Source organism: Molothrus aeneus, chromosome 13 (genome assembly GCF_037042795.1).
Source record: "Molothrus aeneus isolate 106 chromosome 13, BPBGC_Maene_1.0, whole genome shotgun sequence".
In the NCBI taxonomy this organism is placed as follows: Eukaryota; Metazoa; Chordata; class Aves; order Passeriformes; family Icteridae; genus Molothrus; species Molothrus aeneus.
In genome coordinates, this window is record NC_089658.1 from 1,589,585 (window position 1) to 1,613,123 (window position 23,539).

Below are 23,539 nucleotides of genomic sequence, written 5' to 3' on the forward strand. Positions count from 1 at the left end.
GTGGTGAAGCGCTGGCAAACTGAGATTGAAATTCCTCTATCTAAATGGAAATGAGCTGTTGCCATCAGGGAGCGATGGTTCGTGACTGCTGCCCCAGCCCAGCACACACAGGCCCCGGAGCTGCGCTGTTAATGCAGAGCAGAGCAGAGCAGAGGGGTCACTGTGTCCCCCCATCACTGCCGTGACAGACCCCATCCCACCCCCACACCAAGCCACAGCACACAGATGCTCCCGCTCCACATCCCAAGCAACTGTGAGTGTCAGACGGTGACCCGACCTTGTGCCCCGATGGCCCTGCTGACAGACGGACATCTACTGCAGATGCCAAGACAGGAATGGCATGGATGATGATAAAAGGAGGATCTTGCTCTGTATGGCCCCAAGCAGGACAGCCCAGTAATAACAATTATGGCTGTGTTTGGAGTGGGAGCAGCTGCTGCCAGCACGAGTTACTGGGCTATGTTAAAGGGAGGATGTCTCTGAGCAGCCCCAGCACTGCTCCCCACCTCAGCCTTGGGATGTCCCCACTAATGTTAACAGCAAGAAGTGCAGGGCTGGTAGTGTGGAATCATCATGCCTGGGATGTTCTGGGGAGGGACACAGCCACACCACTGCAGGCCACTGGGATGGTCTCAGTGGAAGATCATGGAATCCTAGGTTTGGGTCAGAAGGTCATCTAGTCCAACCTAGTACTGTGAGCAGGGACATCTTTAATTAGATCAGGTTGCTCCAAGCCCTGGCCTTGAATGTTTCCACACATGGGACTTCCACCACCTCTCTGAGCAACCTGTACCAGGGTTTTACCACACACACTGCAAAATACTTCTTGTATCTAATCTAAATCAACGTTCCTTTTAGCTTAAAGCAATTTCCCCTTCTGTGTGCCTGAGCATGGTGGTTTGGAGACAGGCCTCCAAAACTGTGCACAAAAAATGACAGAACTACTCACAGGTGTAGACTCAGAATTAGGTGGAGGCATCCAAGCAGAGATGTGTTGGGACAATTTCCAAACAGGACATCAGGAGCAAGTCAGTGGTTTGGAATGATGCTGGGAGCCATCCTGAAGGGACTGAGTGAGGATGGTCTCCAAGTCAGAAGTTGAAATTTGTCCTTTGGGTCAAACATTTGGTCTTTAGGAAAAAATTGGAGAGGAGGCGTTCAGCTGGGCATGTCTGTGCCAGTGCACATGTGTGCTGTGTATGTGCTACCCTGCACATTCCACTGGCAGCCCGAAGGGATCAGGAGCAAATTTCTCTCCTTTGCTCTAAACTCTGGCAGCTGAGCTGTTATCTGATCCTGCTGTAGATTGCTGTGCTTGGAGGCAAAAGACAGGGCAGAACATTCTCAGGGATACCCAAGTGTCCTAGGGTGACGTTATGATGCTTGTATCCCCATTCATGTGTTCTGTGAATGTTGGATATTATGTTCTGTACCTTTAAGACTGGCTCTGGAGAGGGAATGTTTTGTTTTGGTTTTCTTATCAGCCTGGCGGGACACAGAGACTGCAGCTTTTGCTTTTTCTGCTCTTGCTTTTCCTTTGCTCTCTCTCACTCTTGCTTGCTTCGCTTCTGCTTGCTTTGCTCATTAGCTAGTTTAGCTGAACTGTCCAAATTTCTTCCTGGACTGTTTCTCCTTTCCTTTTTCTGACCATTTTGAACCTGCTCCGGACTGGGACCTGGGAAACACCGAGAGTTTGCACCTTGTGGCCTGCAGCAGCTGGCCCAGCGCCGGAGGGACTGAGAACAGAACAACCACACCCCCTCTAAGAGAGGCTTTCTGAATTTGTCATCTTTTTCAGAGTGGTGCCATCCGGTATTGTTCATTCTGTGTGCTGGGGGTGCTGTGCCTGTTAAATAAACAGGTTCTTTCCACTTCTCTCTGAGGAATCCTTCCCGAACCAGTTGTGGGGAGGGGCTGTGGGGGTTGGTTACTGGAGGGGCCCCCTTTGGAAATTCTCTTCCAAATTTGCCCTAAACCAGGACACCAAGTAACTTCAGCATCCCTGCTAGGGCTGGGGTTTCAAACTAAACACCAGGCTGGGCTTCAAGGAACTGCTCCCAGCCAGAGGGGCAGGAAGGGGGCATGGGTGACAATGTGAGGGTTTAACCCAGCCCCACAAGGATCAGCTGCTGGTTCTCTCCAACCTCTGAGGTACCTGGGAGCCTTGATGACTTTTGCTGGGATGGGTGATGTGAGGCTTGGCACTAAGCAAAGGGTTTTGTTTCTAGCAGGTGAGAGACATTAGGGACAGAATTCAGTGAACATTTCCCAGGTGGGCAAGCTCCAGTTCTGCATTCTATCAGTCTTTTCTCCCTCTTGGTTGCCTCCATCCTGCAAAACTACACATTTTCAGAGAATCATAGAATAGCTTGTGTTGGAAAGGACCTTAAAGCTCATCTTGTTCCAATCCCCTGCCATGGGACAGGGACACCTTCCACTATCCCAGGTTGCTCCAAGCCCCATCCAACCTGGCCTGGAACACTTCCAGGGATCCAGGGGCAGCCACAGCTGCTCTGGGCAGTCTGTGCCAGGGCCTGCCCACCGTCTCAGCCAAGAGTTTCTTCTTACCTCATCTAACCCTGCCCTCTTTCAGTTTGAAACCATTCCCCCTTGTCCTGTCACTCCAGGCCCTTGTCCAAAGTCCCTCCCCAGCTCTCTTGGAGACCTTGAGGGCTGGAAGGGGCTTTAAGGTTTCCCTGGAGTCTTGGCCTCTCCAGGCTTAACAGCCTGAACTCCCCCAGCCTGTCTTCATGGGAGACAGCCCTGTGAGCACCATTTTGGTCAGTCAAGCCTGGTTCTGCAGGGCTAACACAGCCCCAAGCTGCCCCAGAACCAGACAGAGAGGCACGAGGCCAGGGCTGCACCAGCTCAGCCCTGACACCGTGCACAAGCTGTTCCCAGCAGTGCTAATCCAATTACAAAACAAACTTCCTTCCCCCGTCCTCAGGAGCTGCAGCACGCTAAACCAACCCTGGGATTGTGGAGGGCTTTGTGAGGGACCAGCAATGAATGGCAGAGGGAGGAGGATACAGAGCAGCTGGGAGCACACGGGGCATTGCTGGGACAAGTGGATTAGAATTATTACAAACAAAGGTCTTTGGTCTAACTTTATACTCCCAACAGGGTTGACCTTAAAGCCACATAAGGTTGTTCATGCCCTTTTCCCTCCTGGGGATTAGCATCCCCATGAATAGGGATCCCTGTCACCTCTCTAACCCTACTGCATGCCTGCCCTCACCCACCCCATTCCCAAACAATGCTCATTCAGTCACAGGATGGCAAAGGCAGCACTAAAATACCCTCTCAAGAGAACTTCAGTTCAAATTTCCTGGGGAGAAAGTCCTGCTAGAACTGGAGTTATATATTTTTGGTGGTCAGGACAAAGGAAGGGGTTATTTCCCTTTATTTGGCATTGGTGAGACCACACCTGGATACTGTTTCCAAGTACATGAAGAGAGGAAGAGAGTGAGAGAGTCCTGCTGAGGGGATGGTCGGGGGCAGAACAAGGGAGTTTCACTTTACCTGGAGAAGAAGGGCTCAGGAGAGATGTGATTCCCACAGCAATGACCCAGAGCCATTGTGCTGGAGCACCTGCACACCCAGGCCAGCTGCAGGCAGTCCTGCTGGTCCGTGTGGGGCTCTGGGCAGCTGGTGCAATGCACACAGGTCTCATTCCTCCATCCCTGTGCTCAGCAGGGATGGTCCTGAGATGGAGCCAGGCTGCTGGAGCAGGATTTCACCACAAGGCTGCAGAGCCAGCACTGCCTTCCAGGCACTTTGCTCCCTGCCACAGCTCCTCAGGAAAGCAGCCCCACTCTATGTGGGAGCTGCATGGACACAGGAACCCTCTTCTTTCCCACCCCCAGCTTCCAAGAAGGCAGAGGATCCCCCATGATGAGCTCTTCACTGGAGCCATCAGGGCACAGCAGGGCTGCTCCAGTGGCACTTGAAACCTTCTAAGTGCAGAAAGGGCACCCAGATTTCTGCACCTCCAGCCCCTCCTGCAGGCTCTGGGTGAAAAGCCCTCCCACTGGAGTCACCTCCATCCTCAGTGGACAGAATGCCTCCCTGGGATGGAGAGAGGCAGCAGAGCTGCCAGCAGCCTGTAAGGAGACACCGGCCAGCTCAATCCAATGCCTTTTAAGGAGCTGCAGAGGCTGAGGCATCCTGGACCAACCCCCCAGACTTGTGCAGCTCCCAGTCACAGGGTGCACTCACAGACCACACTGGCCATGCCCCACAGCCCCCACAGCAGCTCAGAACTGGGCAGGACAGCCAGGACAGCTGTCTCTCTGCTAGGACTGAGTCTGAAAAACCCCAAACCCTGGATAGCAGAGCAGGGTTCATGCAGTGCCTGCAGCACTCATCCACACAAAATCCCCACAGTGCCATCAATCACCTCAGTGTCCCCCAGCAACCAGCAGGGACAGCTTCTTCCTGGCAGCAGGCAGAAGGGAGGATGATGCTTTTTCAGAAAGCCTTCACCAGGACACTGCTAACTCATCCCACCAGTTCCCAAGGGCTTTGCTCCACTAACAGAAAAGGTTTTGCTGGTCCAGTAGTGACTTTACTGCTGCCATCCCCACCCAGAGAGCAGAGGGGAAAGGGAATGTGCTGCTAGGGAGTAACAGTAGGATGGAGCTGAGGCTGAAGCACAGATAGAGGAAATGCATGTACATGGGTATAGGAGCAACAACAGGAACAAGGTGAAAAGGCAAGGATGTATGAAACAGTACAGAGCACCAGAGAAAGGTTCAGCCAAAAAAATAAAGAGGAGCAAGTTGGCCCAAAGACAAGGTGTCAGGAAGACAACAGGAGTGGAGCCAGTCATTCCTCAGAGGAGATCAGGAGCTCTGTGAAATTCAGAGACTTTGCCTAAGATTTCTGAGAGGTGAAGGAAAACAAGAAGGCAAAAGATCCCAAAGAGCACCCTCTTCTACAGGGAGTAACAGGCAAGTCCAAAATCATCATTGCCCACAAAGGCTCTCAAAGACATGGCAAGGACGTGACCACCAGCATCCTTTGTCCCCTGCATCTCAGAGGGGACACTGCCTGACCACCCCAATCTCCGTGTATCCAACGGCGCAGGCAAAATCAATTCCCTTAAAGCTCTTGTGTAACAAAATTTCCCTTTCCACTGCTTTGCTACACTGATCCCCCACTCAGGGGGGATGTGGGCACACAGTCCCAGGAAGCAGGAGACAACCATGCACCGCTTTATTAGGCAGTGGTGCTGCACACATGGCCAAGGCCGGTCACTGTTCACATTTGGCACAGGATGGCAGTGAGCACTGAGCAGGGGGCACTGAGGGCAGCCTGCCTGGCACTCTGCACGCCTCACTGGCCCCAGGCAGGTCCTGCTCACCCCTGCCAGCCTCCTCACCTCGAGCACAGCTGCTTTGTCTCTCATGGGCAGAGCCAGGCACCCTCACGGAGGTACCTCAAGCCTGCTACCGGATGATTCATCCCCGTACTCGCACACATTGCCCCCCTCCCTGGACTCTCCAAGGTCCCAGCTCCAGTCCTGGCATGCCAAGCTCTGCCAAGGAGGCAGGTGTGGAGGTGTGCACAGCCCCACTCAGCTCCTGGCACAGGGGGGTCCTTCCAGTGCCACGCCAGCACAAAACCAGAGCACGGGAGCCCCTGGGAGAGCAGGACGAGGGGCCCAGCTGCAGCAATCCCCGCCAGCAGCGGCTGTGCCCAGCGAGCCGCTCACGGGCCTGGAGCCCATCCTGGGCACGGCAGCGCTCAGCCCTGGGGATGGGCCAGTTTTGGGTGCAGCCAGCCTGGAGCCTGGCTCGTGGGGGTGATCCCTATAGGGTACGGATGGCCACCGGGTACAGCAAGGACATGTGCTCGGCCCCCTTGATGGGCAGCTTGCGGCTGGCGTAGTGATGGATGATCTCGGGCACGCTGTCGAAGGGCGGGCTGTGCTGGCCCAGCACGTACTTGTTCTCCTGGGTCCGTGACAGCTTCATGTGCATGAAGCCCTGGCTGCTCCTGCAAGGACAGAGCAAGGCAGGGTTAGGGGGCAGAGCTGGCCCCAGCCTCCCCTCATCCCCTGACCCCCAGACACAGGCAGCCTGGCCCTGCAGCTGAGGGGACACTGCTGGCTCCTGTCTGCAGCCACAGCTCTGCCTGCACCATCCTGCTCCTGGCTGACTCCAACAAACCCCACAGAGCAAAGGAGGGACACGGCCAGTGATGGTACAGAGTGCCCCTTGGGGAGCGTGGCCATGCAGTGGGGTGTGCAGGGCCCACCCAGGGTGTGTGTGGTAGGGAAGGCATCACCTGGGCAAGAGCAGCAGGGGCACTTGCTGTAGGGTCACGGAAGGGTAGTGGCTTTTGCTCCTTGCATGTGACAAAGCCCCTTTTGCAACTGCTCTGGTTCTCACAAGATGCCCTCAGCTCCCAGATCTGCAGCCTCACCGTGGCAAACCAGGTTTTTCTCCTTTGGCCCACAGCCAAAGGATTTTCTCCTTCCCCCTCTCCCCATGCCACCGCTGCAGGCTCCATAAAACCTGCTCAGCACAGCAAGAGCATTTCCCAGCACAGCACGGGCACCGAGCCACGCCAGGCTGTGCAGGCAGACCCTGCACGAACACTGATTCCAAGTGATGGACTAATGGCCCTGTTGCTATTAATTTGCGTCTCCGAGGAGAGCCACAGCCTGTCTGCAGCGTCTGGATTGCACATTATGGGAAAATATTGATGACTTAAAAGCAGACAGGACCTCATCAGTGATGCTGAGCTGCTTGGAGTGCTGCACAGCCCGGCCCCATCCCCCCAGCTGGAGAGGGACCATAATGGACAGCCCAGCTGCATTAGCAGAATGGCTTTGCAATCCATTTAGAGCCAGGAGCAAGGAGCCAGCTGTCCTGAGAGACAGCCACAGCCCCCCAGCATGGGCTGAGGAAAAGCAATACCTTGGCTGTGTCTTGTGTCCCAGTTGGGAGGGAACAGGAGCGCTGCCACACACAGCCATGGAGAGCTGATACTGGTTGTGCTTAGCTCCAAGTGCTCCACAGGTCTTTGCCACAAGCTCAGGGATGTGGTGAGATCACACCCCTAGGGACATGACTGAGGGAACAGGACAAGGGCTGGGTGCTGCTCCTGCTGAGCACCGCTGCAGGCTCAAGGAAGGACACAAAGCTTTGCAGTGTGGCCTCAGCCACCCTTGTGGAGTCTCCAAGCATCTGAGGCAATGACATGACCCTGTCCATGACAGGCAGCGTGGGCTGCCTAGCCTGGAGCAGCCAGCACTGTCACAGCAGGGTTAAATCCTTCCAGCTACCTGACCTGCTCCTGGCTGCTCTTTCTTGTGCATATTTTCCTTTAAAGCAACACCAAAGTACTTTAGGTCAGTATTGGAACACTTTTCAGACCATCTCCTTGGCTGTGCCTCCTTCCTCAAGGAAAAAAAAAAGTTAAAAAAAAATAATAGAGAGAGCTGCAGACAGCCAGCTTAAAGCTATATAAAAAGCATCCCAGGGGATTTTCCTTGAACAGGCTCTACAGAAAAAGGCAGTGGAGTAAAAATCCTGCTGCTGGGGCTGTGGGTTCTCCACAAACTCTGCAAGGACAGGCAATGCCCAAGCAACTCCCTGATGGGCTGGGGAAGGTGGGACACTGCTGCACACCATGGCCTAGCCACACATGCCCTCTGAGAGGAGGATTTTGCCACAAGACTGAGGATGATGGCAAGAAGTAAGGGAAAAACCACTAAGAAACAGGTGACTGGCTTGTGGAGAGGTGATGCAAAGCCACCTTTGGTGATGGAATGCCACCTCCCAGGCTCTCCAACACACAGCTGGATAAAGCCACTCCCAAGGCAATGGTGAGACCTCTTGCAGCTTCAAATGCAGCTCCCCAACCAAAAGAAGCTGTTGCTCTAAAATGGCTCACAAGCCAGGGCAAGGAAAAAACACAGAAAATTAAAATATCAGTAAAAATTAAATCATAAGTAAAAATTCTAACCCAAAAAAGGGAAAGGAGGGAGCTATTCCAGAAGGGTTTATTGGCTGATCTGAAAACTCTAAATGCAGGAGGAAGAAAGTGTATTTTCAGTGGAGCTCCTGCCCTGATTTGGTGCTGAAGGCAACAAAAAGAGTCAAAAAAATGTGAAGAGAGACAGAGCAATTTAATTCACAATTGTGCCACTGGGAAATAAACAGAGAGGCTGAAACCTCTTGGGAGCAATGCAGGTAGAGAGACCACTGGGGAAACTCAAAGTATACTGAGAAAAGCAGAGGGTTAAGGGGCCTGTTATTGGGCAGGGGGATAGCTGAAGTGCTCAATGAATACTTATTTCCCATCTGGCAGGAACAGAGCTAATATAGCTGTCCAGCAGCAGAGCAAGAAGGTATTTACTCATCCATCATCATCTTCAGACAGTAACAGCTTTGATTTTGTGGATTTGTGCTGCCCCAAGAGCCAGGAAAGAGCTGGATGAGGAGCTGTGGGCAGTCCCCCCCTGTCAGGACACATGCAGAGATGCTTCATGCAATTTTGGCATCCAGGGAATCTGGAAAACTTGGGGAGAATATAAAGATTCCCCAAAAACCACAAACAGAAACCAAGCTGTGCTGTGGGGATGAGGTTTCCCTCCTGGCAAAGCAGAGCAGGACAAAGTCCTCTCTACAGCTGAGAAATGGATCTGTGGGCTGGGGAGGCAAGGATGGGCACCCACGTTCCCATCAACAGTGGCCTCTTACAAACTTTCTTTTCCCATAGAAACTAAGCTACAAAAAGGGGGAACAAGAAAACAGAGCTGGAAGCTGTAACCAGACACATCTGACTGAGAAGTGAGGCACATCATTTGATCCATCTGAGGGATTATGTGTACTGCCAAGGAAAAGCAGTGGGCCTCCAGATTTTCCTGAGAGATTTTTTTTTTTGCGAGACGCCAAACCAGAAACCTGTGCCACGCCACACAAAAGCGTGGACTTCATACTGCAGCCACAAGTGGTCATCTCATAGTCAGCCAATTAACACGGGCACAGTTCACTTGGGGCACCCACCCAAGGGTCACCTGGGCTGTGTGTTGCCACCCCCCAGCCTGGCAGGCTCACTCACTTCAGGGAGAGGGAGAAGTCGTTCTTGCTGGTCTCGCTGTTGCGCACCAGGTAACTGGCCTCCTTGCACAGCCGCAGCAGCGTCTCCGCGTCCGTCCGGCTGATGGCCCCGTGGTACCAGCTGCAGGGACAGGGCACAGGGCACAGCTGGCAGGGGCTCTGCTGGGCTGGGCACAGGGCACAGCTGGCAGGGGCACTGCTGTGCTGGGCACAGAGCACACACTGTGCCAAGGGCTCTGCTGGGCACAGAGCACAGCTGGCAGGGGCTCTGCTGGGCTGGGCACAGGGCACATACTGTGCCAAGGGCTCTGCTGGGCTGGGCACAGGGCACATACCGTGCCAAGGGCTCTGCTGGGCTGGGCACAGGGCACATACCGTGCCAAGGGCTCTGCTGGGCTGGGCACAGGGCACACACTGTGCCAAGGGCTCTGCTGGGTTGGGCACAGGGCACACTCTGTGCCAAGGGCTCTTCTGGGCTGGGCACAGAGCACACACTGTGCCAAGGGCTCTGCTGGGTTGGGCACAGGGCACACACTGTGCCAAGGGCTCTTCTGGGCTGGGCACAGAGCACACACTGTGCCAAGGGCTCTGCTGGGTTGGGCACAGGGCACACTCTGTGCCAAGGGCTCTTCTGGGCTGGGCACAGAGCACACACTGTGCCAAGGGCTCTGCTGGGTTGGGCACAGGGCACACACTGTGCCAAGGGCTCTGCTGGGCTGGGCACAGGGCACACACCGTGGGACAGGCTCTGCCCTGGGGCAGCAGCAATGCCAGCACCTCCCCAGGGACTGCAGCCACACGCAGGGAAGGGGGTGGCATCACTGGGGTTGGGAGACAAGGGGCAGGGACAAACAGGCTGAAATGTGAGGCCAAGGAAGAAAGGAAGAAGCAAGTCTGCCCCAGGGATCCTCACGGTGTGGCCACAGGGCTCCCTAGTGCAGTGGAAGGGTCGGGCAGCCGTGCTGGGCAGGCAGGACTCACCACTGGCTCTCCAGGGGCAGGGCAGGGTCAATCCTCTCCCCGACAAAGGGGCCAGGCTCAGCTGTCAGTGTCTTTGTGTTCTTGAGGCTGCTGGAGCCGTGCCTGAGGACAGCCCTGGCCTTCTCCTCCCTGCAGGGCGAGGTGCGGCCGTAGCCCAGTCCCTCCGAGGGACCTGCAAGACAGACAGACAGACAGACATCACAAGCTGGGATCCAGAACTTCCTCTGGCAGGAAGAGCCAGAGCCACTCACATCACACTGGGTCACCTCACACTGCCCCAAGCCCCTGGTCTAAGCAAGGGCAGGGCAGCTCTTGGGCTCACTGCAGTCCCCAGGCTGGAGCCAGTAGCTGAGCCCATGGAAGACATTTCCAGGGAGGTTTCAAAAGCTCAGGACATTTTGCTAATGCAAAAATAGATTCAGTGGCTGTGGCACAGGGTTAAGTGAGATACAGCAAGAAGAGGTTCCCCAGTCTCAGAGGAAGAGGGGATAGATGGAGCTAAAGGAAGCTGTCAGTTTGGAACCAATGGACACATTGAACCAATGGACACATTCTGCTGGCACAAATAAACAGGGGGTGAAAAAACAATTCCCCGAGGTGGGAAGGGGATATTTTGACTGCAGGTACCTCCCTGACACTGCCACCTGCCTGTCACCAGCCCAGCCACAGCCAGGAGTGCGGGGAATTGACCGAGCCCTGCCCCAGGGACCTGGCCTCCCACTGCCTGTTATTTCCACGCAGGATGATTTCAGCATTAACAATATCAGTTCTCCTTCCTCCCAAGAGTTCATTATTGCTCCCTGTACCACCAATCCCTTTGCACAAATGACTTATTGATCAGGCAGAGCTGCCACAGTGTGGGGCTGCCAGGGGCTGACACTGTGGCAGCACAGTCACCCTGGAGGTGGCCGAGCCCAGAAATGCCCTAGGACTACTGGAATGGCCCAGACAGGACAACTCTCCAGGCTTCCTGGCTGCTGGAGGGGGAGGTAAAAAATAGCCAGAGGGATGTTTTCCTCTCTAGCAGGGCATCCTATAAGGCAGCTCTTTGAGTGGCACCTTTTCCAAGCCCTGTGCAGGTGAGCAGGACTCCAGCCCCCGCAGCACTGCAAGGAGGGGAAGGCAGCCAAAAGCAAACCCAGCCAAAATCCTCTGCAGCTCAGCATGGCATAAACCACCCTGAGCACAGCTCAAGGAGGAGGTGCCTGGCATTATGGCTTGACAAGGCCTGCTTCTGCAGCACTCTGGCTTTTCACCAGCCATGCTCGCCCTTGTACATCACACACAGGCTTCAATTTCAACTCATCACCTTAAAAAATTGGGGCAATCATTAAAAGCCAGGCAATCAAACAGCCCAAGTGTTTGCTGGCGGCACAAAGTCATTGTGTTCCAGGCTCAAAAGAAATGCATTGCACCTGTCAGAGGGAGACAGAGGCAGGTGCATGATTAAACAGGATATTAAAAACAAGCCCTTAGGAGGAAGAAGACATCCTTCAAGACGTTTAAGTCACCCCCAGACATGGGAAATAGAAAATGAGACAAAACTCTGGCAAGATAAACTTAATACAACAAAGCAAGGCAAGTCAGAGAAAAAAAAAAAAACAAAGAGACTCTGTGTTGCTAAAACCAGGAAAAATGACAAAGTGATGTGTTCATCGGGAGCAGGATGCATGTCAGAGCCACTGTGGGGATAATAAATGAGAGGGGAAAAGAAGAGCCTGCATAACAAAGAGATTAATTTTTCTTGACACCTGCACTCACTGCAGGAAGAGGATCAGAAAATTCCCACCTGCCAAGACCTTTCTTCTTGGGGACTGATCTCAGCCTGCAGCACCCCTCGGGATTTGGGAAACACCCAAGAAAGCCCTGGCAGAGCGGCCACTGCTCTCGAGTGCCCCCACCATCAGCACCAAAATAAGGCATCACCTGCAGCCTGTGCTCAAGCCCACCCAGCAGGCAGCAAAGGCCACACTGGCTTTTATCTTATGAAGCTCTGCAGGGATCTGGGTAGCTGCAGATAAGGAAATCAGACATCTGCAGCTGGCACTGCAGTGAGTGCCCACCCCGACAGTGTCAGTGGCACACAGGCAGGCACAGCACTACACAGGAAAAGGCACAGCCTGCATCCCAGCTCCCCACTGGTAACATCCAGTCATGGCTTTCCACAAACTCCCCCCACCTAATGCTCTTGGCAAAATCCTAATTCACCACAGCATAAGAGCAAGGTCCTTGAAATATTAATAAAGGGTTAAAAGAGAAGCAGCAATATTTGGCTTTCATAAGTGAGACTGCCAGCAGCATCCAAAGGGGATTTACCCAGGGGCTCTGTGCTCAGCACACACAAAAAAGGTTTCACAGCAAGGCAAACCTGAGATGACAAAGTGTACCTGGGAGATTTGGCTGCTCAGGATAGCAAAAGCAAGAGTGGAGAATCCACAGGGACCTCCTGACACTAAGCAGCAAGGTAATAAAACAGCAGAGGAAACAGAGCAGTGCTAAATAATGAAGAGGGGAAAAAACAGCCCCAGCTTCAGCACTGGGATCTGAATTAGCTGCTAACACACCTGTAAGGGACCCGGGTATTAAAAATCAGTCAATGAAAGAAAACATCAGCTAAATACTCAGTACAGTTGTTGAGAAGACCTTCAAAGCAGTCATGAAATGTTGGGAATTCGGAGGCAAAGAGGAGAGAACAAAAGGGACAGTAACGACTCTGCCATGCCATGGAATAATGCCCCAGAGCAGCTCTGCTGCTGAGAGCAGAGGCACCAAAGAGACAGTGCCTCTGCAGCAGAAAATACAGCAGGACAAACACCTGGGGTCCAGCACACGACAGCTGAAGGGGCCAGGAGGAGCTGGGGGAGGACAGAGGAGGAGGATCATGTCTGGCACTGCCCAGGGCAAGCCCCAGGGCATCCCAGCAGTGCAGAGTCACAGACACGGCGCTGGCACGCAGGACCCACCATTGGCGTCTTCGTAGCTGTGCTGAGCAGGGAGGGGGGCACCGGGCTCCCCATCCGGGGGGCTCTCACTGCTGTCCAGCTGTCCCACCGGCGGGGGCCATGGCAGGTCTTTAATGACCTTGATTTCAACTGGATGGGGGGTGGGGAGGGTGGGGGAAACAGAGAGAAAGAGAGAGAAAGAAAGGGTTTAGAAAAAACCATCAGCAACACCAGAGGCCCACAGAGAAGGAGAGCAGTTGGGGGGGAAAGACCTGAGGACTAAATTCCCAGGAGCCCTACATCAGCTTGGCCATCTCATCCCCTCCACAGTACCAAGCAGGGACAGGCCTGAGGTGGGGCACATTCCCAATAGAGAGACCCTGCTCCTCCCATCAGTTTTTCCAGCCAACCCTCTCTGAGGTTTGGGGGAGCCTGCAATCACCCCATTCCACATCCTTGTCTGTCTGGGGGTCTTGGCCAAGCATCCCATTGCCATCTGTCCTGCCTGTGCATCTGTCCTGCCATAGGTACCTCCCAGTGACCCACAGGGTCCACAATTCCCTGCCAGGCACCAGTGGGTTGCAGCCTTGTGCCAGTAGCAGCTGCCCATCAGCAGGGGTCTCGTGGACCCCCTGAAGGGGGAATGGGCCAGCAGAGATATTTTGGCATCACTAGAGAGAAAAAATACCCCATGAAACACAGCAGGATGTGCCCTGGCTTCAGAAAAAAATGGGCAGCAGGTCCCAGCGTGGCCCAGGGAACAGCAGCCTAACTCCCTTGGGACTCAGAGCAGGCCTGAAGCACCCTGGGCAGCACCCACATGTATCTACAGGTGAGCTAGACCTGTGAACACCTGTGAACCTGTGATATCCCTCCACCCAGGGATATCAAGGAAGGCAGCTCATCCAGAGCACAGACACCTCAGCACAAACCCAGCCCAGCAGAGCACAGTGTTCCATGATGGAGCCTGACACACCAAATCCTCGGCACGGGGTGCTGTGGGACCTGGTACCCCAAGCACAAGTGACACTGTGTGACATTGAGCCCAGCACACACATCTCCAGCTCCCAGTGCCCAAACCCAAAAGGTGAACCTCTCCCCAACCCCAAATTTCCACACCTCTCTCTGCCATCATCTCCACACAGTGCCACCAGCCCGAGCACCCTCAGCAGCAGCTGCAGCACAGACACACAATGCTGCAATTAAAATGCATCCTAGATAAGAGCGCAGCAATTAGGCAGCACCGGCAAGGAGCCAGTGCTAATGCACAGCATGGATTTCCTCATTACCAAACACAAACACAATCGATCCCACAGCATGGATAAATAGGTCAGGGGGGCTGGATGAAGGATCCTTGGCTATCCTCCTGCCCTGGGGAAGGAGGGATCTGCTTGAGCCCAGGGTTGAACCCACCCCTGCAGCGCAAGGTTGAGGGTGTTAATTTGCACCAGAGGCTGTGATCGGTCAGAGCATGGGAGAGGCAATGGGAGACAGGGGTTGGACAGGTTACCAAGGCAGATCTGCCCACCACTCTGTCCAGCCTGGCTCCCTGCTCAGAGAAACAGCTTCTGCAAGAGCACAAGACTCCCTGAGCTATGAAAATGCACAGAGCAACATTATTGACCCCCAGCAGATGAAGGAACCCCAAAGATCCAGCTTCACAAAAAGTGTTGTTTGCTTTATGGCTGCTCCCATCGCTCACCTGCAAAGGCTTTGGAGATCCTCTCCTTCTTCCATTCCCAGGGCTGGTCATATTCCTCTGGTGGCCTCTCATCATCCTCGGGCAGCCGGGACTCCCTGGGCCTGGGGCAGGCCGAGCAGTCACTGTCCATGTCCAGCACAGGCTCATAGGGGGTGTCATAGAGGGGCAGCGGCCGTGCGGGAGCCTCCCGCAGGCCCTTCTGGCGGATCTCTGCCCAGAGAGGAGGGAAAAGACCATGAGCCTTCTGCCCAACACAGCCATGGCCCCCCCAAAACAGTGCTAGATAACAGGGATCAATGTCACCCGTGGTGAAATGGGGCAGGGAGCGTCAGCAGAGCAGCTGCCAGGAGCAGGAGAGCTGCTCAGCAGCACCAGGATGCCCCCAGCCCCACACTCCCACTCCTGGGCAGCCTGGCAAAATGGGGTCCATGAGAACAGAGCACCCTGAGCCTGATTTCCTGCAAGAAGTGAGGCTGGGTTTCTCCCCTGGACACCCAGAGTGGTTGGCTTAATAAAATGCCCTTCCCTCAAGCAAAACAAAGTCTCTCCCACAGGCACAAGCAGTCTCTCCATTACTTGCTGGCTTTTCCAAGAAATATAATGGACTACTTCAGAAAGCCACATGAGCTTTCCAGAAACCACTTACTCCAGGAAAACCACAGAGCTGCAAAGCAGAGCCAGAGCCAGCATGGTGACCCTGAGCACTGCCTTCAGGAGCACATGCTCCCAGCTCACCAGCTTTCCAGCCCCAGACAGGCCCACTGGGGGCCCTGCTGCTGCAGCAGACACTGCATGTTCTGGCCCAGTCAGTCCTAACTGAATTAAACAGCTCCCACATCCATCTTAGTTTTAAGCCAAATGCATGGAATGTCAGGTCTCTCCTGACTCAACCTGGCAACTGGGGTCCTGGGGGACAGCATGGCAGGGAGAGATGTGCCTGTAGTGCTCAGACAGTCTTTGCATGCTCCTGCAAACCCAGTGCACAAGGATAAAGCTGGGAAAATCCGCCTGCAAAATGGGTGTGCCCAACCAGAACCATTCACCCAGCTTTGCCTTATGTGGTGGCTGCAAGGAACAGAGTACAGTGGCACCAAACTCAGGGACCAGAGGTGTAAAGAGCGGCCTTTGTGTGACACCTTCCACCTTACCAGCCATCATCTTCTGGGCTTCATAGGGCTCCATATATCCATCATTCTCCATCACCTTCTCCAGCCCTGCCTGGCTGCCTGCCACCTGTGCTGCATCAAAGGGATCTGCATAGTCCTCCAGAACAGCCAGCTGGAACAGGGCAAGAACAGGAAAAGGGTTAAGGCACTCTCTGCCTTTATTGGCAGAGGGCAGAGCCCACCATGAGCTCCACCAGCAGCAGCCAGACTGACCACTGAGAGCCCAAACCCACACTGTGGCAGCCCTGCAGAGCCCTGCAGGCAGCTGACAGCTTTCCAGGCACCAGCACTTGGCTGTGGAAATGCTCCAGCCTTTGTCCTGAAAGCTGAGATGGAGCCAAGCAGAGCAGAAGGCAGCTCTGCCCCTCCCTCACCATCAGGCCCCACCTGGCAGCACCCACACACAGGGCCTGGCCTGGCCCCCATGCAGCACAGGGCTGCCAGCAGTGCTGTGCCCCTCCATGGCACACAGATCTCTCCTGCACACAGCCACACTCCTCCTCCCAAGGTGGACAAGGGCACAGATCCCAACACTGGGGTGTCAGCTGGCACTGGCACAACTAGGAACTCTCTACTTATTTTCCAGGGCTCCTGTGCACTCATTTAAAGAGCTTTTCTAACAAAAGGGCTAAGAATAGCCTATGGCTTCCTCTCCACAGCAGCCCCAGACACATCCTAAGTTAAGTAAGACAAGATAGAACCTTCTTCCAGGAAGCCTAAGCAGGAGCTTCTCAAGTGCCAGGTCACGGGGTCAGCACAAAATTCCTGAGATTTGCACTTATGAATGAAAAGGAGAGGATCCTGCAGTAGGATATGGGGCATGTCCCAGAGCTCAATCCCCTCCAGCACTGGAGCCACATGCCTGCTCTAGCATCTCAGCAGCTTCCCAGTCAGAGCACCCCATCACATGGCCCTGCAGTCCTCAAGAAGCCTGGAGCTGTACATCCACCTCCAGCCCCAAAGCCTGCTCCCAAAGTGGGGCCAGGCAACATTTCCAGCAGCAATCGAGTGTACCCAAGCACCCACCAGGACACAGAAACAAAATGGGCTATGCAGATGTGCCACAGCAAGGACCAAATGTCCCAAGCATGGTGTGGCACCCACTTGGTGCCAGGCTCCATCCTCACCACTATGCTGCCCTGCTCCTGGCCAGCCACGGGGACCACGGCTGCTCACACATTCCTCTGCAGCTCCAATAATCAGCTCAAAACAAAAGATTTCTCCCTCCTTCCTGAGCAAAATGCCCAACAATAGCCTGTGACAGAAAGCCCAGCAGGAAAAGGGAACAGGAACTGGAACTGTAAACAGCTCCATGCAGTCCCAAGACTTGGCATCCCTGTGAGCTACATGAGGCACACGGCTCTCTGTGCCTGGCTCACCAGCTCCTCCCTAAATGTCCCAGCTCCATGGGCAGCCAATGCATGGGGAACAGGGTCAGTTCTGCAAACCTGGTCCCTCCATGCCAGGGCACAAGCACTTGCTTGTGATTATCCCCAGACTGCCCCACAGGAGCAGAACAGGGCTCACACATGGGAGCTGCAGATGCTCTCCCCCTTGGCAAGGTGGCAGAGCACAGATGGTGTCAGAGCACCAGGGCTCAGGAGCAGCCAGCCCCGGCTTTGCAGGGGGAGACAGGCAATCTGCTCCCACCTCCATCATCCGAGGGGTGACAGGCATCACTCAGGCCCCATCAAGCACTGGGGACACGAAGCAGCAGAGCTGAGTCCAGGGGTCTGCAGCCCTTTGCAAGGTGAAATTCCCAGAGGAAACACAAGTCACTGGTGACTTTGACAGCTGCTTGGTCAACCAGGACCTGCTTCCCACTGCTGCCTGAGAGACCTCAGTGAAGCTGCTCCAAACAGCCAGGACATCCCATGGCCTCTCCCATGGCTCTTGCTGCACCTCAACACCTGCAGAGCACAGCCCTGTGACAGCAGCAGCATCCTCACACATGGGCATGCCAGCAGAGTCCCTGCACACACAGATGCACCAGCCAAGGTGGGTGACTGGGCTGTGCCATGTTCAATGCTAACTTTAGCAGAGCTCTCGTGGCTCCAAGCATGCTGGGGGCTGTGAAATGCAGTTTGCTGGCCCTCCTGGGGTTAGCTGTCTGTTCCTTAGGCTCCATGCCTTGAACCACGTTTCCTAGACAGGCACAGACCTATCTTGCTGCTGGTGCCAGTCCTGGACCCTCCCTCTGCACCATACACACACAGCAGCTTCAGACAGGGCCAGGAGGCTTCCCTGCATGCAGAATCATTAAGGTTGGAAAAGACCTCCAAGACCATCAAACCCAACATTATTTCCATATTTCCAAATGTATTTCCTCGTGTTTAGGCCTGGCTTCCCAGAGAAGAATGCACAAGCTCCAGCAGACTCACAGAGTGGCTGGCCCCACACAGATGCTTCCAGGTCTAGAAAGCAGAGATGGTGGAGAATCTAACAGGTTTCTGTCAAAACCCCTAAAACTGGGTATTTTGCCTGCAGAAGTTTGCAGAGGCACTCAGAAGAGATTAGATGGACTTTGTTGGCAGAGGATGTGATTTGCTGGGTTCAGTTTGGACCCAGAGCAAATGGCTCTGGTTAGAGAGAAGCTCCTTGGGTTTGGGGGAATTTGCCACACTGGTTTGCTTCTCCACTGCCTCAAGGATGCCACTTCATAGGAGCAAGGTCTCCCAGCTGTAGGGTGATGAGAACATAAATCCATTGGTTTTTCAAATGGTTGGATATTACAGCAGAGAGCCACAGAAAAGGTGGGAAGGCAATTACTGCCTCCAGGAGCATCATAACCTTGGGATGGACAAGCAAGCCCATGAGAATGGTGCCTCAAGCCCCAAGACTGAGGGGCTGGAGGCTCCAGGCAGTGCCAGGAATGGGGCAAACAGCAGGGATCCTGCAATTACTGGGCACATCCTAATGCCCTTGCAGATGGGGCCGTATTACGGTTGCCCAGGAAACTGAATCTCTGACATTTCCTAATCTGAGTTCTGGACTTTATGAGCCATGCAGGGCTCTCAGCAGCAGCCACAGGGCAAACTGCTGCTCCCAAGAGAGGGAGGGGGCACAGCCCCTGGCAAGGCAGCTCCCAGGGGTGCTCTAAGCCCCCCCCCCTCCCCCCAGCTTTGCTCCAAGGCCAGGCATTTCCATGCTTTGCTCATGCTCCACGTTGCTGAGGGAGCGCTCACTGCCTGCTGATCCCACCACACGGCTGTGGAGGCATTGCCTGCTCGTACACAGCACAAGCTTTGCTAGATTTGAACTAATTTGGGTGCAAAGCAAAAGCCTGACATGCAAAGCCATCATCCCAGGGCAGCTCTTGGTGCAGACCAGTCCTTCAGGGAGCAGCCAAGCACCACTGGCACCTGGACACATATCCTGCTTGAGCATGAGTGTTTTTCACATGTTTATCTGCCACAGCAATGCACACCCAGACTCCTGCTGCAGCACTGAGGCTGCTCTCACTCTATTATACATGCCAACAATAAGGGGGGGAAAAATCAAAACAAAATTAATGCAAAGAACCAAATCATCACTGGGTTCTCACAGTCAAACAGCTTTTATGCAGCCCACCAGTGAAGGTGACAGATCACAGCACTTCAAGAGCATTCACAGGTCAGACACCAAAATTCCAGGGCAGAGCTGGGGTTCTTTGTCCCATCCTGCCCAGAAACATTCTACCTGCCACCACCTTCTGCCACAACAAGATGTTCCACTCTACACAGAGGTTTGCAGAGGATTCCTGGGGAGATCCTCCACCTTAAAAACGAGTTTCCTGCCCTGGAGGTAAAGCACATTTGGGGTCTCCTCAGAAGATTGGGTAAATAAATTGCGCAACGTCCGTCAGGTGCAAAATTTCTCCAGTTTTACACATCTGGCAGCTCGGCTTTTGGCAGACACTGAAGCCAAACCCAAAAGCAAACACAGAGCTGACCTTCCAAGAAGGGTCTGGTGCAGGGCCCAGAGGGGACAGCCGGGCTGGGCAGGGAGCCTGGGGCTGCAGCCGTGGCACAGGAGGAGGCACACACAGAGCACAGCATCGGCAGCGCGTAAGATGACTCAGATGGAGGAGCTCTGGCAGGAAGGACACACACCCAGGAGCTTCCTGAGCGGCTGTTCCCACACCCTGTAGCACTGACCCTGCACTCCCAGCAAGAACAGCAGTGACTGCTCCTGGTGGGCACAGCACAAAGGTGTCCTCAGGCAGGTCCCCGAGCCCACCCTCAAGCATGCCCTGGGTGCAGGCAGGAGCAGGTCCCTCAGTGCATCTCTCCCCAGTGGTGCTGCTTCTTGTGCCTAATCCAAACCCAGCAGGGAAGACACCTCCAGAGTGTCCACCCGGCTCAGGTGAACGGCACAGGGCCAGTCCATTGCCCACTGCTGTGGGAAAAGGCCTGGCACACCAAGCAGACTGAGGAGGACATGTGCTGTCCACACCATTTCCAGCAGAGTTTGGAAAGCAGCACAAGCCACTGCAGAGCTGGCTCTAATGCATCCCCACAGGATGCTGCAGATCCCACAGAAGGGGCAAAGATGTGACAGATGTGCTACAGCAGCAAAGCATCGTGCAGCCCAGGCAGGAAGGATTCCTGTACCAAGATGTTCCTGTCCTTTCCATTCTCCAGAAGAAACACAACAGCTACAGCAGGCACAGGGTGCCCAGGGAGCATAGTCAGCCCCCAGCCACAACAAACCACATGGTCTCAGCCAAACCACACAATCAGGAACCAGTGTCTGCTCTTTCCACTTGTCTCCATCCTAATCATCCCCACTTGGAAGGGCTGCATATTTTATTAGAGTGATTTTCCCCATCTATCATTAACAAAAACCCTCTCTGCTCCAGCAGCTCTGTCTGTACACAGAATTGTGCTTCTCCTTTAATCTCCAGCATCACCACAACCCAAGGGGTCTGCAGTCTCAGTCCCTGCAGCAGGTAGGGAACAGTGCCCACAGCCTCCTCCTAAGCCTGTGAGCACTGAGCCCCGGGCACAACCATCATCTCAGCTGAGGCTCCAGCCAGCTCCAGTATCCCTTCCCTGTTCCAGGACAGCTTGACACCACCAAGGGCGAGGGTCACAAGCGTAAGTAACCCCCAGCAGGCATTTCCATCCTCCTGTACTACCTTCAGGAAGAGCCACCATGATGCTGGAGCAGCAGGGAAACCCTCCCACTGCTCAGCCCAGTGGATGAGAGCTGCAAAGGGCTTTTCAGCCCAACACAGTTGCTCTACATGGTGGATGCTCCCTGGCTCCTCCAGGAAAACTGTATTATTGGACAGCTGCAAGCACTATCAAATATTTCCACTTTTAGTCCGGTTCTGCCCAGGCTCTGGAGCTCTGTGTCCATCACATACCAGAGCCCTAAAGAATTAGACGTCTCCTCCCTACAGTGGCATGCAGGAGACCATCAGTAATCTAATCACTGCCTGTCTTGGAAAAATGAAGGGTCTTCAGGCTAGAGCTGTTTGAGCACAGCTTCCCCGAATGCATCCCAGCTTCTGACTTTTCTCCAAACTTCTCAGATTCTCCCCAGCCTTTGGGTCCCCAAACAGCCTGGGTGTACCTGTCAGCAGTCCCCACTTCCCACAGCCCTGGCTCAGCCTTTTGCACATCACAGCCCAAGTCCACATGCTCCTGCTCTGATCCTGCAACACACATTCCAGACAAAAAACCATCCAGACTGCCTCAGCAAACCACAGCACCACGGTGGCACCTCTTGTCCCTACTCCCACTGCCACCCTCCTCATCCTCCTCTGCTGCCTGCAGCAGCCACTTTAGCCAGCTCAAAAGGGGAGCTCTGCTGGGCCACTCGAGAAATCTCCTAAAAGCAATTAGTCAGTACAGGCAACTTCCCAAGATCCACCAGCAACAAGTTTTTCTATCTGCTTAAAACATTTCCTAGCAGATTTTTCCCGGTGCTCATTTCATTGTGCCGCCTGGCAGTGCCAGGACCACGGATGGCACCGCTGACTGTATCCGCGATTCCCTCCGCCAGCCAGATCTGCAATCCCGTCGAGTTCGCCTGACAAGCCCCGTCTTGCAGGCGGCAGCGCTAGCGGGCACTAATTACCCCCTCCTGCCTTTATTTGCGCAGTCCCCGCATCAGCCTCTCCTCCGAGAGCGAGGCCCGGCACCAAGGGCCGCAGCCCCGCTTGGGCTTATCCTCCCCCAGGTCCCGGTGCCACTCCGAGCCCGTCTCCCCATGGGGAGCTTCTGCCCAGCTCCTGCCTCTCACCGGGGAGGTTTCTCGCCTCCCTGGCAGCTCCAGGCTCTGCTCTCAAGCCTGGAGAAGCCGGCGGGGGGTTGCGGCAGACAAAGAGGCGCTGAGGCTCCCTGACAAAGCAGCACGGCATCTCTGGGGGTCCGGCCGCCGCCGCTGGCACGGGCAGCCCGGGCAGGCGGGCAGGGGAGATCCGCCAGGCATGGAGCGGTGCGAGGCCCAGGGTCAGCGGCCCCAGCCTCGGAGGGCACCGCAGACAGTGCTGTGCTCCTCCGCGAGCGCTTCCCGCTGGGGATCGTACCTGCCTCGCACGGGAGCCGCAGGAGAAGCCGGGGCCGCCCCCGTTCCCGCTGACGTGTGCCCGGCATGTCGGTGCTGCCGGGGCACAGGGGAACGCGACACGGGAGCCCCGTGGAGCCTGGCCGGGCACCCCCTCGGTGCTCGAGGATCCCAACCCTGCTCCTTAGTGCGGATGCCAAGAGTCTGGCGGGACCACCGAGGCCATCTCCGTGACCGAGGGGCTCAGGCTCCACCTGCCCCGAGGGTCCCGGTCCTGCTCCTCACGGCAGGGGCCGAGGCTGCGGGCGGTCACTCGGGACACCGCAAGTGGCGGGATACCGCGGGGAGAGCACCGGGGCCCCGTGTCCGGGCACTCACCTCCTGCGGCGGCTCGTCGGGCGGTTCGGGACCGGCCGGGGGCGAGCTGGGGGCGGCCGGCACCGGCGGCGGCGGCGAGGGGCTGGCGGGCACCTTTTCCACCGCCTCCACCTTGATGAGCCGGTGCTTGGGCGAGACGTAGCGGGGCCCGTCGGGGGCGGCGGCGGGCGGCGGGCCGCTGTAGGGGTCCTCGAAGTCGCGCTCCTTCTGCAGCCGGTAGGCCGCCACGATGTCGGGCTGGGCGGCGGCCAGCGGCTCGGCCGCGCCCCCGGGCGGCAGGGGCGGCTGAGGCGGCGGCCCGGCGCGGTAGTCGGGCTTGGGCGGCGCGGGCGGCGCGGGCCGGGCGCTGCGGAAGCCCAGGTGCTCGCGGAGCCAGCGGGCCATGGTGCCCACGCACTGCGGGGCCCCGCCGGCCCCCGCCCCGCCGCTGCAGCCGCCGCGCTCCGAGCCGGCCGCTCCGCTCAGCAGCATCGGCGCCGGCGGACTGAGCGCGGCGGCGGAGCTCGGGGGGGGCGCGGGGGAGGCGGCCAGTGCCACCTGCCGGAGCGCCGGCTGCGGGGCCTCCCCCGCCCCGCCCGCCCGCACCGCGGCCCCGCGCCCGCTCCCCCCGGCGCGGCCCTCAGCGCGGCCCGGCCTCCCCGGCCCGCCTCCCCCGGGGCCCGCCCCGCTCCCCGCCGCCTTCCGCCGCGCCCGGCCCTCCTCGGCGCTCCGGGCCGCCCCCCGCTCCCGGGCGGCTGAGGGCTGGCGGCTCGCTCCCGGCGGCCCCGGGCCCCATCCGGCCCCCGGGCGTCTTTCGGCTCC

The 23,539-nt window shown here is 56.0% G+C and overlaps 1 protein-coding gene across 1 annotated transcript; it reads right to left on the reverse strand.

Annotated features, from left to right (window-relative positions):
* Nucleotides 1-5,195: 5,195 nt before the first annotated feature.
* Nucleotides 5,196-23,209, reverse strand: SHF (Src homology 2 domain containing F). The gene is made up of 7 exons (XM_066558913.1): nucleotides 22,739-23,209; nucleotides 15,848-15,977; nucleotides 14,700-14,909; nucleotides 13,019-13,147; nucleotides 10,056-10,227; nucleotides 9,076-9,195; nucleotides 5,196-6,000 (listed from the first exon to the last, which is right to left on the reverse strand). Exons 1-7 carry the CDS (start codon nucleotides 23,207-23,209, stop codon nucleotides 5,814-5,816), a joined length of 1,419 nt encoding a protein of 472 aa, XP_066415010.1. The 3' UTR covers nucleotides 5,196-5,813.
* Between the last annotated feature and the right edge of the window lie 330 nt (nucleotides 23,210-23,539).